Source organism: Octopus sinensis, linkage group LG4 (genome assembly GCF_006345805.1).
Source record: "Octopus sinensis linkage group LG4, ASM634580v1, whole genome shotgun sequence".
NCBI classification, from domain to species: Eukaryota; Metazoa; Mollusca; class Cephalopoda; order Octopoda; family Octopodidae; genus Octopus; species Octopus sinensis.
In genome coordinates, this window is record NC_043000.1 from 8,381,137 (window position 1) to 8,398,636 (window position 17,500).

A 17,500-nucleotide genomic window follows, 5' to 3' on the forward strand; every position below is an offset into this window, starting at 1 on the left:
TATTTGAGTAATTGTTACCAACACAATCTTTCACCAATTTCCTTGGATTCCTGAGTTTATTTTAGTTTTAGTTTTGGGTAATTATCCATAGTCTACAGAATAATGAGTTCCATTTGACTGTTTTGCCTATACTTATTTCTTTAAATCAAACTCTTCAATAAGGCCTCCAGTTGCCAACAGTAGTGTTTGGGAATTTCAAAGTTATGTATCATAATTTTTGGAGAAACCTTAGTGTCTCTTTCAGATCAATTTATAATTATTTTGATACATTTCATTGGTGTGGTACAGAATTTGTTTCATGTTTAAATTCAGTGTATTGAAATGAAAATGCTATTTAGTTTAGCTATTAGAGGTTAATGATTTAATAGTTCTGAGGATTTTAATTTACCTTATAGATGTTCAGAATAAAAGTTTTACTTTGGAAACCATTTTGTATAAAGATTTGTTTAGATTGTATTTATTGAATTCCCTGGTGTTATAGTTTTGCTGGTTTTTTTCCATCTTTTCTTTAAGTTGCATTTCATATTCACAAATATATATTGTTAGTGTTGTGTCCCAAGTCAACTCTAATTGAGCTGAATTATCATATACTATCTTTTTGTGTATCTAGAAGTACATTTAGTGAATGTGTCCTTCCTAAATTTGATCTGCCAGGTGTGATTTGAGAAATATTTAGCTACTATTTCTAGCAGATTGGACAACTCCATACAGGTTTCTTTGTGGGCTCACTATGAAATATTTAAGATTCTAAATGATTCTTCAGTGTATTACTTTCATTTTTTTTCTTTTGTTTATCTGCCTTATATTTTTTCTTGATTTTCTGGCTATAAATACAAAACGTGTTTCCCTGAACAAGATACAATTTTACTAAAGTTTAAAATTTCTGAATTAGTAAATCTTAGATAATGTCAAGGATATGTTACTTCTATTTAATAGGTTTTGTAATATGATACCTTTATATAACTATAAAACAAATTAAACTATAGCTAAGAAGACATCATAAATGTCAGAAGGCAGTTTTACTATCATAGTAAACTATAGGACTTAAATCAAATGCTTTTATATTTTGTGAGAAAGTTAAATTTATTTTAACTTATGATTCTGGACAACAATTATGATTAACTTTTTAAAATATATAGAAATATCAACAAGTAAAACCTGCCAAGACTTTGGAAATTATTATGAAATGTTCACATTGTTTATGTGGTAATATATAGATTTTGCTACAAAATTTTAACTTAACATCCATGGCTAAAGAAGAAATTGTTCATAATTTAAGCCTATTATTGTATTATTTGAATAGCAAATACTTAATGATTTTGAAAATGAGGAAAAATTATTGGTTTTGATTTAAAGATGACATAATTCCTTGAGTTTTGTGATTGGAATGGCAAATTGATTGAAAATTTCCTTGATACTGATTCCTTTCTGACTGGAAAGAGGAATTATCAAAAGAATAGATTCAGCAACATTGAATTGATTTTAAAAAATTCATTATGGTCCTGCTGGATAATGTATAGGAATATGTAATATGCATTGCCCAAGATTTTAATTTTCATTAGCAAACCAGGTGTGTGTTCGGCTTATATTTTAATTAATTCCATTAACTTTACCATCTTACTGTGACCAACTTTTCCATTTATAGGTGAATAGTTGGCCTTTAAAGAAGATACGCTACTCTAAAAGTTCTTGCCCCAATAATTCATGCGAGATATCTAATCACCTTTCAACATGAAAGGAGATGGTGTTGGGGTTGAAGAACTGAAATATCATAAATATTCCTAAAACTTTCAGTTAAATCTTCTTTTATAGGTTGTTATTTTTATAATTGATGTGATTCATTCTTGATTACATGTTGCTTGTAAGGTCATCAGGCTATTTCCATCATATTTGATGATACTTGCCTGTCAATAAAGAATACAAGCAAGCAAAACATTAAAGAAAAAAAAAACTACAACAAAAAGTAAGGAATTAGTTATTTCTGAATTCACTTAAATCTATTATTCTAGAAGAGATTGTCTGAAATTGCAAATGTTTGTGTCAATCAATAAATATTCCATTAAAAATTCATTCGTAATGAATTTTCTAATCTTTATTTCAAATACTTTTAACATAATTACTGAGATTTCTAATACAGAGAATATCAAGAGTAAATTGGTTATATAAAAATTTTGTCACATATGGTTACATTCTGAGCTTTTAAATGTTTATTATCTGCTTTGATATAAACTTTTTTTAGAGGTGTTATATTCTTATTATAGAGATGTTGTATTCTTGAAGGTCTTGCCATAATTTGAAATTACATAACATAAAACATATTTTCTCAGTGGCTTCCAAATAATGTGAAAGTCAGTGGAAAATAGGGTCCACATTATGAAATTTCATATTACAGCAAGATTTCCTGGAATGCAACATTACCTTATTGTAGGGGATGCTTGTATTTTTCACAATAAAACATAGTTGGTTAAAGGTAAAATGTGATGTTATTTGTTCAAATTTTCATTTATTATGAGAGTTAGATGTGTATAAACAAATCTTTGTTGTCAGTTATACAAACCATATACATTCAGTAACAGTTCTTTGTAGTATATTTCCTTGCTATTATTGTTGAGAGAACACAATATTCAATGTGTTGTTTATCTTCAGACTTTTGTTTTAAGATATTCTGTATGTTTCTCCTTTTTTATTGTATCAGGACTAGTTGTTGTAATATATTTGTACTTCACGCTTTTCATATACTGCTGTTGTTTCCAAGTGATATAACTTTCCATTTGTCAGAGACAAATAGGTTTTCAGTGATTCTTTAGTAACAGAATAGTTTAGTTAAATGTTTGAAGCAGTTTATGATTTGTGTTGTAGAAAGTTTTATCTGAAAATGTATTAGCAAAGTGGGGGAAAATAACTCAAAGGATTTTTGTAACATTTTGAACCTATTGTTGTTTGTGTTGTTTAAATTGGTAGGTTTCATGTTTTTTATTCTACCTTGTGGTTGCAAGAATAAATGCCATCCTCTTTCAGATACACATGGAGATGGTATGTATGGTGCAGATGAAGGAGTGGTTTTGACTTCTCCTCCCTCAACATGTGATCGTGATGAGAGCTATGCAAAAGGGATTCCGCCGTACGGCTTGCTGACACATTCATCACAAGATGGGTTTTCTTCTTCCGATAAAACAGGTGATGTCACTTCTCCTGCTGATGCTTGTTATGAGTTTCATACTGCTACACCTGACATTACTTCCCCTCCATCACCTGATTCTCATGGTGATATAAGTATTTTATCAGCTCAAGGGCAACAAGTTCAACCTTCGTCCCTCCACGAAAGTGTTAGCCCTCATGTAATTGAAAAGGATGTAAAACCTCATACGATAACTTTTAGTACTTCGGCTAATCCCAAACCCCAAATTACAGGAATGGAGTTGAATATTGAAAAAACTGAATTTCCTTCACTGCAGGGTTTAGAAAGTTGTGATAATGGTACCAAGTCTTTCAATAAATCTCAGTGCCTGCCTTCTGAAACAAATGTCAAAAGTATGGATGTAGTAGATAGTTCTAAACCTTCATTAGAACATGTTTCCGAGCTTGAAGTTGATGTCAGCAAAGCACCCCAGTCTGATGGAACATCTGCTGCAAGCAGCAAATCTGAAGGGAGCAAAGAAACTTTGACATTAATTTCATCAGAATCTTGTCAAATATCTATTACCAAAACTGAAGAAGAAAGTGATTCCGAATCTGAAGAAAATTCTGTTATAGAGAGAGATCCCTCACTGCTGGACTCTGATTCAACAGGTTACGGAGACCAGAAGTCTGACACTGATAGCTCGTATGTTGAAGAAGAAGAAGTGTCAATTTCTGATTCAGACGAATCAATTCCTTTTGGAAACTCTGATAATAAAGAAACAGAAAAGAAGAAATCTTTTGATGAAGAATTAATTTCGAAACAAACTGCTGCTGAAACTTCATATATTGAAAGTCAAGAAAGGATGCCTACATTTTATACTGATGCTTTGGATTCTCGACAAAATCATGAAGCATCCAGTACAAGTGCAGACAGCAAGAAAGAGTGCCAAAAAAGTGAAGTTATTGCGAAATCTAAGGTTGGTTCACTGTCGAGTAGTGACTCAACTTCAGATTCAGCAGCAAGTATCATAGAAACTGTACCTCAGAAATTGAAATCTGAACTGTCATCAGTGTCTCAAAAATCTACAACGTCAAATGTAGTAGAAACTTCAAGTGCAGTGAAGTTGTTATCGTCAGTTGAGGAAGATGATCCAAATTTTCAGGAAGGCCCTCAAACTGTTGAAGACAGTTCTTCAGATAGGGATGAATATATGTATACATCCGATATTGAAGCTAAAGTCATCCAAGAAAAAATTGAATCTCTCATTTCAGAAGTAGCTGAAGAAATGAGAAAAGGTCAATGCTCATTTGATGAAACAATAAAGGAATATCATACAGAAACTCTTAAGGCATTGGAAGCTGTTGAGGGTGATAATCATTCCTCAGGAGATATGCCTGATGAGAGTTTGGAACAGTACTATTCTTTAGATGAAACTCACAGTGTTGACAGTAATGAGACACTTGAATTTGCTGAAGAAAGTGCTGAAATGAAAGATACAGAAATGGTTGTGACAGCTGACATGACAGCATCTGATGATGTGATGAAAAAGGTTGTGGATGACTCTAAAAAGAGCTTCGAAGAAGAAAGTTTGAAAAAAAGTGTAATATCCCCTAAGATGGATATTGGTAGCTTGTCAGAGTTGGAAGCAGTTCCTTCTAAAGTTGAAAAGTCTATTTTGGAAGCTAAAGTGGTTTCAATAGAAGGAAATCCAACAGAGACAGAAGAGGCCCACAGAAAAAGTATGGAAACATGTCCAACTGACAAAGCTCATATACAAGAGGTAAGTGTGAAAGACCAAAGCAAGGAAGCATCAGAAACAAGCAAGGAGGTTGAATGTTTGAGGGAAATAAAAACGAAACCAAAGGAGAGCGATACCCATTTGGAAGAAGACTCACAAGATATTACTGGTATACCTTCTGGTACTTATCTTGGGAAAAGACTAAGCCTTGTAGAGTTTATGGCAGAAAGTCCCCGCGAAATGATGGAAATTGCTAGAAGAGGAAGTATCATTGACACAAAGTCAGTTTTTTCTGAGGTTACCCAAATGAAGCCGATAGAATCCTCTCCCATAGTAGTTAAAGAGCAAACAGCAATTTCAGAGCCTGCACCCACATTAATAAAAATGGATGTAAAATATACAGACACTGTTCCTCCTCTAGCAAAAGAGGAAATATTCGTTGAAAAGACTGCACCTTGTGAGGTTGAAGAAATAAAAGCAGTAGAGACTGAAGAAATTGTGGTTAAAAGTGTACAACCTACAGAATCAGTTTCTCTTTTTGAAAAAATAGAACATCCTGAAACAACTGCATATCCTCTAATTAAAGAAGAGAAGGCTATTAAAATGATCCCATGTACTCCACCGGAATCCACTGTACATGAAGTAAAACTAAAAGAGACTGCACCTTCTGGGATTAAAGAAGAAAAAGCTATTAAAACAATCCCTTGTACTCCGCCTGAACCCATAAAACAAGAAGTAAAGCCATTAGAAACTGCATCCGCAATGATCAAACAAGAGCTAAAAGAAGATGTTGAGGCTGCACCTTTAGTTAAAAAAGAAGAAACTCCAGCAGAAACTACATCCACAGTGATAAAAGAAGAAGTAAAACCAGCAGATACTGCACCAACAGTGATAAAAGAAGAGGTGAAACAAGTTGAAACAACTCCTACAATGGTTAAAGAGGAGGTAAAACCAGCTGAGACTGTACTTACAGAGGTTAAAGAGGAGATAAACCATTTAAAAGAAACAACTTTCGACTCACAAGATATTGCCAGTGTTCCTCCTGATACTTTTCTGGAAAAAAGACTAAGTCTGGTAGAATTTATATCAGAAAATCCATTAGAAGTTATGGATTTAACCAGAAGTGGAAGCATTATCAAAACAACTGAACCAGACAAAACTGATGATAATCCTGGTGATGGTGAAAAATCACACATTAAAAATGGTATAAATCCCACAAAAACTGAATCTGCTGAAGTCAAAGAAGAGACTTTGTGTGTCAGTACTGAACCCGGTGAAACAAAACCCCCCTCTGTTACAGATAAAGATGAAGCAAAATTAAAAGAATCTGCCAAAGATGATGAGCCAGAAATATTTAAAAGTGCTGTTTCTATAACTGAAGAAAGTATAAAACCAACTCAACCTGTTCCTGCAAACATTGAAGAGGAAATGAAAGCAGCAGAAATTGCATCTGCAGAGGTTAAAGAGAAAGTAAAGCCAGTAGAAACTGCGTCTACAGGTGCAGAAGTAGAGGTAAAACCGACAGAAGCTGTAATTATGGAGAAAGAATTAGACAAGATAACTCCAGATATAAAAGAACTAAAACCTACAAAGATGGCGCCTATAGAGTTTCCAGAAGAAACGTTGATTGATATTGCAGATGATGAGCTAAAACCTGCCAAGATTGCCCCCATGGAAATTTCACTTGCAAAGGTTGAAGAAGTAAAACCAACGGAAACTGCATTTACAGAGATCAAAGAAGTGACGCCTGCAGGAATGGTAACCACAGAAGAAATACCAGCAGAAAATGTAGCCACAGTGATAAAAGAAGAAATAACAGCTTCAAAGTTTGAAGCAGTGACGATGCCTGTAGAGACAGCATCTGAAGAAAGTGTGAAACTAATAGAGACAGGACCGTTAACTGCAGAAGTGGAAGTAAAATCTGCAGAAATTTTAAAGACCTTGGCTAAAGATGATGTTGCAAGTGAAGAAGCTGTGCCTACAAAAGTTAAAGAGGAAACAGCTCAAGAACCAGCATGTGTAGAAGTCAAAGATGTTGACATTATTGCATTTCAAGAGAAAGATGAAATACAACCAGCAGATACCAAACCTCCTGTGATCAAAGAAATGAAACCTGCAGATACTCTAGTCAAAGAGGAATTAGAGTTTGTAGAGGCTCTGCAAACAACAAAACCTTTAGAAACCCTCCCCGTGGAAGCCACTGTGGAAGTAAAACTGTCCAAAACTACTCCCATGGAAGAGCCAGATCAAATGAAAGTTTTAGAAGGGGCAACTGTTGAAATGAAGCCTCCAGATTCTAGTATTATTCATGTTGAACCTGCCAGCGTGACATTGAGTGAAGGTGTGAAACCGACCGATGTTGCCGCTATAAAAGAAGATAGCCCTGAAGAGGTTATGTCTAGCAAAGCAAAAGAAGAAAAAAGTGGATCTGAAATGATGGATGATTCAGATGACAAGAGTGCACTCTTGGTCACTGCACCTGAAGAACAAAGCAAAGTGGCACATGCAGAGGTTATTATTGAAAAGAAAACAATTGTGGAAGTTCAAACCAAAGCAACTACTGAAGATCCTTTGAAGGGTGCTGAAGAAATAGCTCTCGATAAAGAAATATCTCAAAGTGTTACTAAAGAGCAGACAGATGTATTGGATGCACCGTGTGAAGTTGCAGAGAAAGTAAGACCTGGTACTAGTGAGGAATCATTACCTGTTCAAGAGAATGTTATGCATGAATCTATCACAACTGAATTTGCTAACAAGATAGATTTAGAAAAATCTGAGTTAGAAGATTTTATCCAAATGGGTCAACCTGAAAAATCACCAAGTTCTAGTTTAGCATTTGTTAAAGAACCTGATTCTCATAGTTTAAGTGATCAAATTGAATCATCTATTAGCTATCATAGTAAAGACATTGAGAAGGAAGCTATAATTACTGAAGTACAGGATGAGCATAAATCAAGTAGTATTGACTTAGTTACCGATGCTAATTTAAATGCCTTAGAGGCACCGAGTTTTGAAACTGTAGTTGAAAAGCCAGCTGATAATCTTTCAAAAGCTGATCTAAAAGAATCTGAGGCATCAAAAGATGCCTCCAAGACTGATGAAGTCGCAAAGAGGATAGCTGAGGCTACAGTCTGTGAGGTTGTGGAGAAAGTACACCCATCTGACTCCGCAACAACTAAGATTGTAGAGAAAGTAAATCTGAGCAGTGCTGCAACAGCTGAGCTTGTAGAGGAAGGAGGAAAAGCTGACACTACAACCTCTGATGTTGCAGAAGTAATCCAATCAGTTGTGACTGCCGAAAGTAAGTCTGATGGTAGAGAGGAGAAATATGAGGACAAGGACATGAAACAACCGTCGAAACATACAGCTGAGACAGTGTCTTCTGAGCAAGAACTGGAGTCTACTAAAAATGTGAGTGGAATTTCACTGCAAGATGTTAAACCGTCTGAGACTGCAACATTTGCTGTTGCAAAAGATCTAATAATGCCTGACAATTTAACCGATGATGTCAAACCATCAACCGAAACTGCACCCACAACTGATTGTGTAAAGAAGGATGATGATGCAGTCGATGCATTTGTTGCACCAGTAGCATCCATTCAACATGAACCAATAGCAAGACAGTCAATGGAAGAAAGTCAGATTGACAAAACAACTATGGTGGAAAAATCAGATGCAGAAAAGCTAGAAGTTGATCTTCCAGGAAGTTCATTACAAGAGTTTGGCCAGGAATATGATGAGAAAGGTGATGAAGTAGAATTAAGCAAAGATACTCATGCAAAAGTAAAGGATATGAATGTAGTTGATATCAGTAAAGAAGGTGAAGACGTAGTAGACTTATTAGATTCAGGGGCTTCATCTGAAGGGGTTAGTAATATAGAAGGTACAGATGTAGCAACTGCAAAAATTGAAGCTAAAATAGTTGAAGAAGAAAGAAAACTATTAACAGAGATTAAGCCAGAAGAAGTTCAGAAAGTTACAGTTGCAGAACCTGCAATAGAACTGGTGCAAGAAGAGACATCTGCTAAAATTGTTCCTGGAGATGTTGAAGTGAAAGAATCACAGAGAGAATATGAAGAAATGACTTGCGGAAAAGAAGAGGAGATTATGAAACCAGCCGAGAGTGCACCACCATTGGCTAAAGATAGTGTGAGATCAGTAGAAACTGTAATTTCAGCTACCACTGTATCAAGTGAGGTTGAACAAGAGCAATCTAAAGAAACTGAGTCAACATCTATTAAAGAAAAATTAACATCTACAGAGACTACAGACACCACAGTTGATGAAGAAACAGTAAAACCTGCAGAGGTTAAAAAAGAGGAAAAACCAGCTGAGATCAAAGCAGAAGAAACTTTGGTTGCATTAGTTAAGGAAGAAGTAAAACCAACAGAAACTGCACCTTCACTGATTAAAGAAGAAACAAAACCAGTTGAGACTGCACCGCCAGTGGCTAAACAAGAGGCAGAAACTGAAGGAAAGGAGAGTGATAGCCATTTGGAAGAAGATTCACAAGATATTGCTAGCATACCTTCAAGTACTTATCTTAAGAAGAGACTAAGTCTGGTCGAGTTTATGGCAGAAAGTCCATTGGATGTCGTGGAAATAAGTAGAAGGGGAAGCTTCATTCCAACAAAAGGGCCAGTGGTTTCTGAGGTTACACAAATAAAGCAGATAGAGACAAAATCTGCAGAGCAAACAGCAATTGCAGAGCCTGCACCTACATTAATTAAGGTGGATAAAATTGCTCCAGAAATGACACCAGAAGTTATTCAAGACAACAAGCAAACAACTCAAGAGGTTTCTGAAAAGGAACATGCAGAAGATCTAGAAAAGGAAACAGTGGATGCTGTTGCAGATTTTCAAAAAGAATCTGTGGCGGCTCCCGAGGAGAAACCTGTGGGAGCTCTTGAAGAGAAACCTGTGGAAGCACCTGAGGTGAAACCAGAGGAGGCTCCTGAAGAGAAACCTGTGGAGGCTCTTGAAGAGAAACCTGAGGAAAAACCTGTGGAGGCTCCTGAGGCAAAACCTGTGGAGGCTCTTGAAGAGAAACCTGTGGAGGCTCCTGATGCAAAATCTGTGGATGCTCTTGAAGAGAAACCTGAGGAAAAACCTGTGGAGGCTCCTGAGGCAAAACCTGTGGAGGCTCTTGAAGAGAAACCTGTGGAGGCTCCTGATGCAAAATCTGTGGATGCTCTTGAAGAGAAACCTGAGGAAAAACCTGTGGAGGCTCCTGAGGCAAAACCTGTGGAGGCTCTTGAAGAGAAACCTGTGGAGGCTCCTGAGGTAAAACCTGTGGAGGCTCCTGAAGAGAAACCTGTGGAGGCTCTTGAAGAGAAACCTGTGGAGGCTCCTGAGGTAAAACCTGTGGAGGCTCTTGAAGAGAAACCTGAGGAAAAACCTGTGGAGGCTCCTGAGGCAAAACCTGTGGAGGCTCTTGAAGAGAAACCTGTGGAGGCTCCTGAGGCAAAACCTGTGGAGGCTCTTGAAGAGAAACCTGTGGAGGCTCCTGAAGAAAAACCTGTGGAGGTTCCTGAGGCAAAACCTATAGAGGCTCCTGAGGAGAAACCTGTGGAGGCTCCTGAGACAAAACCTGTGGAAGCTCCTGAAGAGAAAATTGTGAAGGCTCCTGAGGTGAAACCTGTGGAGGCTCCTGAGGTAAAACCTGTGGAGGTTCCGGAGGAGAAACCTGTGGAGGCTCCTGAAGAGAAATCTGTGGAGGCTACTGAGGTGAAACCTGTGGAGACTCTTGAAGGGAAACCAACAGAAGCTCTTGAAGTGAAATCAGTGGAGGTTCCTGAAGAGAAATCTGCAGAAGCGCCTGAGGTGAAACCTGTGGATGCTCTCGAAGAGAAAATTGTGGAGGCTACTGAGGTAAAACCAGAGGAGGCTCCTGAGGTAAAACCTGTGGAGACTCCTGAGGTGAAACCTGTAGAGGTTCCTGAGGCAAAACCTGTGGAGGCTCCTGAAGGGAAACCTGTGGAGGCACCTGAAGAGAAACATAAAGAAGCTCCAGAGGAGAAACTTGTGGAGGCTCCTGAGGTGAAACCTGTGGAGGCTCCTGAAGAGAAACCTGTAGAGGCTAAACCTGTGGTGTCTATTGAGGAGAAACCTGTGGAGGCTCCTGAGGAGAAACTTGTAGAGGTTCCTGAAGAGAAACCTGTTGAGACTTCTGATGTGAAACCTATGGAGGTTCCTGAGGATAAATCTGAGGTGTCTGTTGAGGAGAAACTTGTGGTGTCTCCTGAGGTGAAACCTGTGGAGGCTCCTGAGGCAAAAACTGTGGAGGCTGTGGAAGAGAAATCTGTGGAGGCTCCTGAAGAGAAACCTGTGGAGGCACTTGAAGAGAAACCTGTGGAGGCTCCCGAGGCGAAACCTGTGGAGGCTCCTGAGGTGAAACCTGTGGAGGCTCTTGAAGAGAAACCTGTGGAGGCTCCTGAGGCAAAACCTGTGGAGGCTCTTGAAGAGAAACCTGTGGAGGCTCCTGAGGGGAAACCTGTGGAGGCTCTTGAAGAGAAACCTGTGGCGGCTCCTGAAGAGAAACCTGTGGAGGCTCCTGAGGTGAAACCTGTGGAGGCTCCTGAGGCAAAACCTGTGGAGGCACCTGAGGCGAAACCTGTGGAGGCTCTTGAAGAGAAACCTGTGGAGGCTTTTGAGGCGAAACCTTTGGAGGCTCCTGAGGCGAAACCTGTGGAGGCTCTTGAAGAGAAACCTGTGGAGGCTCCTGAAGAGAAACCTGTGGAGGCTCCTGAGGCGAAACCTGTAGAGGCTCCTGAGGAGAAACCTGTGGAGGCTCCTGAGGCAAAACCTGTGGAGGCTCTTGAAGAGAAACCTGTGGAGGTTCCTGAAGAGAAATCTGTGGAGGCTCCTGAAGAGAAATCTGTGGAGGCTCTTGAAGAGAAACCCGAGGAGAAACCTGTGGAGGCTCCTGAGGAGGCACTTGAAGAGAAACCTAGCGAGGCTCCTGAAGAGAGAACAGTGGAGGCTCCTGATGCGAAACCAGTGGAGGCTCCTGAGGAGAAACTTCTGGAGGCTACTGAAGTGAAACCCACTGAATCTCTTGAAGAGAACCTGAGGAGAAACCTGCTGAGGCTCCTGAGGCGAAACCTGTGGAGGCTCCTGAGGCGAAACCTGTCGAGGCTCCTGAGGAGAAACCTGTGGAGGCTCTTGAAGAGAAACCTGAGGAAAAACCTGTGGAGGTTCCTGAGGCAAAACCTATAGAGGCTCCTGAGGAGAAACCTGTGGAGGCTCCTGAAGAGAAACCTGTGGAGGCTCCTGAGGCAAAACCCGTGGAGGCTCTTGAAGAGAAACCTGTGGAGGCTCCTGAGGAGAAACCTGTGGAGGCTCTTGAAGAGAAACCTGAGGAAAAACCTGTGGAGGTTCCTGAGACAAAACCTATAGAGGCTCCTGAGGAGAAACCTGTGGAAGCTCCTGAGGCGAAACCTGTCGAGGCTCCTGAGGAGAAACCTGTGGAGGCTCTTGAAGAGAAACCTGAGGAAAAACCTGTGGAGGTTCCTGAGGCAAAACCTATAGAGGCTCCTGAGGAGAAACCTGTGGAGGCTCCTGAGGCAAAACCTGTCGAGGCTCCTGAGGGGAAACCTGTGGAGGCTCTTGAAGAGAAACCTGAGGAAAAACCTGTGGAGGTTCCTGAGGCAAAACCTATAGAGGCTCCTGAGGAGAAACCTGTGGAGGCTCTTGAAGAGAAACCTGAGGAAAAACCTTTGGAGGTTCCTGAGGCAAAACCTATAGAGGCTCCTGAGGAGAAACCTGTGGAGGCTCCTGAGGCGAAACTTGTGGAGGCTCCTGAGGCGAAACCTGTGGAGGCTCTTGAAGAGAAACCTGAGGAGGAACCTGTGGAGGCTCTTCAAGAGAAACCTGTGGAGGCTCCTGAGGAGAAACCTGTGGAGGCTCTTGAAGAGAAACCTGAGGAAAAACCTGTGGAGGTTCCTGAGGCAAAACCTATAGAGGCTCCTGAGGCGAAACCTGTGGAGGCTCTTGAAGAGAAACCTGAGGAGAAACCTGTGGAGGCTCCTGAGGCAAAACCTGTGGAGGCTCTTGAAGAGAAACCTGTCGAGGCTCCTGAGGAGAAACCTGTGGAGGCTCTTGACGAGAAACCTGAGGAAAAACCTGTGGAGGTTCCTGAGGTAAAACCTATAGAGGCTCCTGAGGAGAAACCTGTGGAGGCACCTGAAGAGAAACCTGTGGAGGCTCCTGAGGTGAAACCTGTGGAGGCTCCTGAGGCAAAACCTGTGGAGGCTCTTGAAGAGAAACCCGAGGAAAAACCTGTGGAGGTTCCTGAGGCAAAACCTATAGAGGCTCCTGAGGAGAAACCTGTGGAGGCTCCTGAAGAGAAACCTTTGGAGGCTCCTGAAGAGAAACCTGTGGAGGCTCCTGAGGCAAAACCTGTGGAGGCTCTTGAAGAGAAACCTGAGGAGAAACATGTGGAGGCTCCTGAGGTGAAACCTGTGGAGGCTCTTGAAGAGAAACCTGTGGAGAAACCTGTGGAGGCTCCTGAGGTGAAACCTGTGGAGGCTCTTGAAGAGAAACCTGTGGAGAAACCTGTGGAGGCTCCTGAAGAGAAATCTGTGGAGGCTCTTGAAGAGAAACCTGTGGAGGCTCCTGAGGCGAAACCTGTGGAGGCTCCTGAGGCGAAACCTGTGGAGGCTCTTGAAGAGAAACCTGTGGAGGCACCTGAGGTGAAACCTGTGGAGGCTCCCGAAGAGAAACTTGTGGAGGCTCCTGAGGCAAAACCTGTGGAGGCTCCTGAGGTGAAACCTGTGGAGGCTCCTGAAGAGAAACCTGAGGAGAAACCTGTGGAGGCTCTTGAAGAGAAACCCGAGGAGAAACCTGTGGAGGCTCCTGAGGCGAAACCTGTGGAGGCTCCTGAAGTAAAACCTGTGGAGGCTCTTGAAGAGAAACCTGAGGAGAAACCTGTGGAGGCTCCTGAGGTGAAACCTGTGGAGGCTCCTGAGGAGAAACCTGTGGAGGCTCCTGAAGAGAAACCTTTGGAGGCTCCTGAAGAGAAACCTGTGGAGGCTCCTGAGGCAAAACCTGTGGAGGCTCTTGAAGAGAAACCTGAGGAGAAACATGTGGAGGCTCCTGAGGTGAAACCTGTGGAGGCTCTTGAAGAAAAACCTGTGGAGAAACCTGTGGAGGCTCCTGAGGTGAAACCTGTGGAGGCTCTTGAAGAGAAACCTGTGGAGAAATCTGTGGAGGCTCCTGAGGCAAAACCTATGGAGGCTCTTGAAGAGAAACCTGAGGAGAAACCTGTGGAGTCTCCTGAGGTGAAACCTGTGGAGGCTCTTGAAGAGAAACCTGTGGAGAAACCTGTGGAGCTCCTGAAGAGAAATCTGTGGAGGCTCTGAAGAGAAACCTGTGGAGGCTCCTGAGGCGAAACCTGTGGAGCTCCTGAGGCGAAACCTGTGGAGGCTCTTGAAGAGAAACCTGTGGAGGCACCTGAGGTGAAACCTGTGGAGGCTCCCGAAGAGAAACTTGTGGAGGCTCCTGAGGCAAAACCTGTGGAGGCTCCTGAGGTGAAACCTGTGGAGGCTCCTGAAGAGAAACCTGAGAGAGAAACCTGTGGAGGCTCTTGAAGAGAAACCCGAGGAGAAACCTGTGGAGGCTCCTGAGGCGAAACCTGTGAGGCTCCTGAAGTAAAACCTGTGGAGGCTTGAAGAGAAACCTGAGGAGAAACCTGTGGAGGCTCCTGAGGTGAAACCTGTGGAGGCTCTTGAAGAGAAACCTGTGGAGGCTCCTGAAGAGAAACCTGTGGAGGCTCCTGAAGAGAAACCTGTGGAGGCTCCTGAGGCGAAACCTGTGGAGGCTCCTGAAGAGAAACCTGTGGAGGCTCCTGAGGTGAAAACTGTGGAGGCTCCTGAGGGAAAACCTGTGGAGGCTCTTGAAGAGAAACCTGAGGAGAAACCTGTGGAGACTCTTGAAGAGAAACCCGAGGAAAAACCTGTGGAGGCTCCTGAGGCGAAAGCTGTGGAGGCTCCTGAAGTAAAACCTGTGGAGGCTCTTGAAGAGAAACCTGAGGAGAAACCTGTGGAGGCTCCTGAGGAGAAACCTGTGGAGGCTCCTGAGACGAAACCTGTGGAGGCTCCTGAAGTAAAACCAGTGGAGGCTCTTGAAGAGAAACCTGAGGAGAAACCTGTGGAGGCTCCTGAGGCGAAACCTGTGGAGGCTCCTGAGGTGAAACCTGTGGAGGCTCCTGAAGTAAAACCTGTGGAGGCTCTTGAAGAGAAATCTGTGGAGGCTCCTGAGGCGAAACCTGTTGAAGCTCTTGAAGAGAAACCTGTGGAGGCTACTGAGGTAAAACCTGTGGAGGCTCTTGAAGAGAAACCTGAGGAGAAACCTGTGGAGGCTCTTGAAGAGAAACCCGAGGAAAAACCTGTGGAGGCTCCTGAAGTAAAACCTGTGGAGGCTCTTGAAGAGAAACCTGAGGAGAAACCTGTGGAGGCTCCTGAAGTGAAACCTGTGGAGGCTCCTGAAGTAAAACCTGTGGAGGCTCTTGAAGAGAAACCTGAGGAGAAACCTGTGGAGGCTCCTGAGGCGAAACCTGTGGAGGCTCCTGAGGTGAAACCTGTGGAGGTTCCTGAAGTAAAACCTGTGGAGGCTCTTGAAGAGAAATCTGTAGAGGCTCCTGAGGCGAAACCTGTTGAAGCTCTTGAAGAGAAACCTGTGGAGGCTACTGAGGTAAAACCTGTGGAGGCTCCTGCAAAGAAACCTGTGGAGGCTCCTGAGGAGAAACCTGTGGAGGCTCCTGAAGTAAAACCTGTGGAGGCTCCTGAGGAGAAACCTGAGGAGAAACCTGTGGAGGCTCCTGAAGTAAAACCTGTGGAGGCTGCAGAGGAGAAACCTGAGGAGAAACCTGTGGAGGCTCCTGAAGTAAAACCTGTGGAGGCTCCTGAGGAGAAACCTGAGGAGAAACCTGTGGAGGCTCCTGAGGTGAAACCTGTGGAGGCTGCAGAGGCAAAACCTGTAGAGGTTCCTGAAGAGAAACCTGTGCTATCTGCTGAGGAGACACTTGTGGAAGCTCGTGGAGAGAAACCTGTGGAGGTTCCTGAAGAGAAACCTATAGAAGCACCTGAGGAAAAACCTGTGGAGTCTACTGAGAAAGTACCTGTGGAGGCTCCTGCAGAAAAACCTGTGGAAGCTGTTGAAAAGATATCTGTGGAGTCTACAGAGGAGAAATCTGTGGAGGCTCCTGAGGTTGCATTATCGGGTGTTACTCTTACGGATGGTAGGAAGTTAGTTGAAAAGGAAGAAAGTACAGGGACTGAAATCTGTGGTGAAGCACAAGGCAAAGATTCTGACCAGATGGGTCTTTTAACAGCAATTCTTGATGAAGAAAATCAGAATGTACCATCAGTAGATAGCATTAGTGACTCTGTTGTATCAACTGTATGTGAAATTGGTGTTGCAAAGAAAGTTGAACCAGAGATGCCAAAGGAAAGCCAAGCAACTGAAGTGTCTGATATATCAGAAGTAGATTCATTGAAGTTCAATGGTGATCACTCAGAAGTGAAACTGTCTGACAGTGGTCTCGATCATTCTGGTGTTTCCACTGAATTTCAAAATGAAGTGGCAAAATCAAATCTTACTGCTGTTGAATCTAATAAAGACATTGCTGACCAAATTGGCGATATATCACTTGGAACTGCTGTTAGTGCTAAAGATGAGGTAGAATCTGTGATAAAACCTATTTCTGTTGAAGAAACTCCTCAGATTGAATTGAAAAGTAATAAGGTGTCCAAAGCTGATTCTGAGAGCCAACCAATTGATACAGTCAATGAAAAGCAAGCATATTCAGATATTGAACACTTGCAAAAACTAAATGGTGATTTGTTACCAAAAGATCTTGAAGAGATTGTCAAAGTAACTAAGACTGAAGATGGCAATACTGTCAACAAAGTTGAGCTGCTGGTTCAAAAGAAAGCTAAGATTTTGACCTCTGAGCAAATTATCAAAGATAACCAGAAAATGACTAAAACCAAAGACACAAAACTGAAAAAGTCTAAAAAGAAAGAGTCTAAGAGTAAAAGTCGTGGAGAAATAACTCCTGGAAAAGAAGGAGTTCGATCTAAATCCTCAAAAAGCAGTCCGGAGAAAGGTGTAAAAAAAGAGAAAAAGGCGTCATCACTTGTCAGTACTCCAAAACAGAAATCAACCTCTTCCTCTAAGCAAAGTTCAAGTTCAATGAAGAAATCAAAAGGAAGTAGTAGCCCTACAAAATCCAAGTCTAGTTCTTCGAAAAGCAAGGGCACAAGTAGTACTGAAAAAGTAAAACCAGTACTTAGGTCTGTCTCTTCACCCCCCAAAGCAAGCAGTAGCCCTATAAAAACAGATAGTATTGATTCTTCAAAAGTATCTGATTCATCCCTGAAGAAAGAAAACAATACTTTGCCTGCTGAGAAACCACGAGGAAGATCAACAAGTAGGAGCGTCATACTGAAGAGAACTACCAAAACTGAAAAATTAAGACTGGCAATGATAAAAAACACTTTGGAAGCTAGTCAGAACCAAGTTGGTCCAGCATATTCACATTCTCCAAGTGCCCGCCGAATACGCAGCTGCAGTCCCCAAAAAACCTCTCGAGTGACATCACCTGATAAAAGGACAGGATCACCTTTGAAGACAAAGTC

General features: G+C 41.8%; 1 protein-coding gene and 3 long non-coding RNA genes across 5 annotated transcripts in view; 1 reads left to right on the plus strand and 3 right to left on the minus strand.

The window, feature by feature from the left end:
• Positions 1–3,183: 3,183 nt before the first annotated feature.
• The window catches only part of LOC115210222 (titin-like), an 88,842-nt gene continuing 74,525 nt past the window's right edge, over positions 3,184–17,500 (plus strand). The window contains exons 1-27 of the mRNA XM_029778693.2: positions 3,184–9,833; positions 9,870–9,926; positions 9,963–10,214; positions 10,275–10,385; positions 10,482–10,529; positions 10,650–10,721; positions 10,890–10,913; positions 11,169–11,192; positions 11,241–11,504; positions 11,553–11,792; positions 11,936–12,019; positions 12,080–12,199; positions 12,260–12,307; positions 12,392–12,499; positions 12,584–12,679; positions 12,716–12,799; positions 12,848–12,991; positions 13,040–13,111; positions 13,148–13,243; positions 13,304–13,639; positions 14,357–14,420; positions 15,007–15,167; positions 15,240–15,263; positions 15,300–15,542; positions 15,591–15,623; positions 15,660–15,683; positions 15,780–17,500. The exon at positions 15,780–17,500 is cut by the window's right edge and continues 23 nt beyond it. Coding sequence (XP_029634553.2) covers positions 3,414–9,833; positions 9,870–9,926; positions 9,963–10,214; positions 10,275–10,385; positions 10,482–10,529; positions 10,650–10,721; positions 10,890–10,913; positions 11,169–11,192; positions 11,241–11,504; positions 11,553–11,792; positions 11,936–12,019; positions 12,080–12,199; positions 12,260–12,307; positions 12,392–12,499; positions 12,584–12,679; positions 12,716–12,799; positions 12,848–12,991; positions 13,040–13,111; positions 13,148–13,243; positions 13,304–13,639; positions 14,357–14,420; positions 15,007–15,167; positions 15,240–15,263; positions 15,300–15,542; positions 15,591–15,623; positions 15,660–15,683; positions 15,780–17,500 — 10,970 coding nt within the window. The 5' untranslated portion in view covers positions 3,184–3,413. The remainder of the gene's footprint in view (positions 9,834–9,869; positions 9,927–9,962; positions 10,215–10,274; positions 10,386–10,481; positions 10,530–10,649; positions 10,722–10,889; positions 10,914–11,168; positions 11,193–11,240; positions 11,505–11,552; positions 11,793–11,935; positions 12,020–12,079; positions 12,200–12,259; positions 12,308–12,391; positions 12,500–12,583; positions 12,680–12,715; positions 12,800–12,847; positions 12,992–13,039; positions 13,112–13,147; positions 13,244–13,303; positions 13,640–14,356; positions 14,421–15,006; positions 15,168–15,239; positions 15,264–15,299; positions 15,543–15,590; positions 15,624–15,659; positions 15,684–15,779) is intronic.
• On the minus strand, positions 10,151–10,989 carry LOC118762866. 2 transcript variants are annotated; one of them, XR_004998612.1, is made up of 3 exons: positions 10,969–10,989; positions 10,906–10,929; positions 10,151–10,245 (listed from the first exon to the last, which is right to left on the minus strand). It is a non-coding gene; the product is annotated as an uncharacterized LOC118762866 (long non-coding RNA). The 2 variants fall into 2 exon arrangements; XR_004998611.1 differs by lacking the exon at positions 10,151–10,245 and adding an exon at positions 10,338–10,377.
• Positions 13,300–13,735, minus strand: LOC118762865. Its single transcript, XR_004998610.1, has 3 exons — positions 13,704–13,735; positions 13,356–13,403; positions 13,300–13,319 (listed from the first exon to the last, which is right to left on the minus strand). It is a non-coding gene; the product is annotated as an uncharacterized LOC118762865 (long non-coding RNA).
• Positions 14,062–15,003, minus strand: LOC118762864. The gene is made up of 3 exons (XR_004998609.1): positions 14,947–15,003; positions 14,349–14,420; positions 14,062–14,087 (listed from the first exon to the last, which is right to left on the minus strand). It is a non-coding gene; the product is annotated as an uncharacterized LOC118762864 (long non-coding RNA).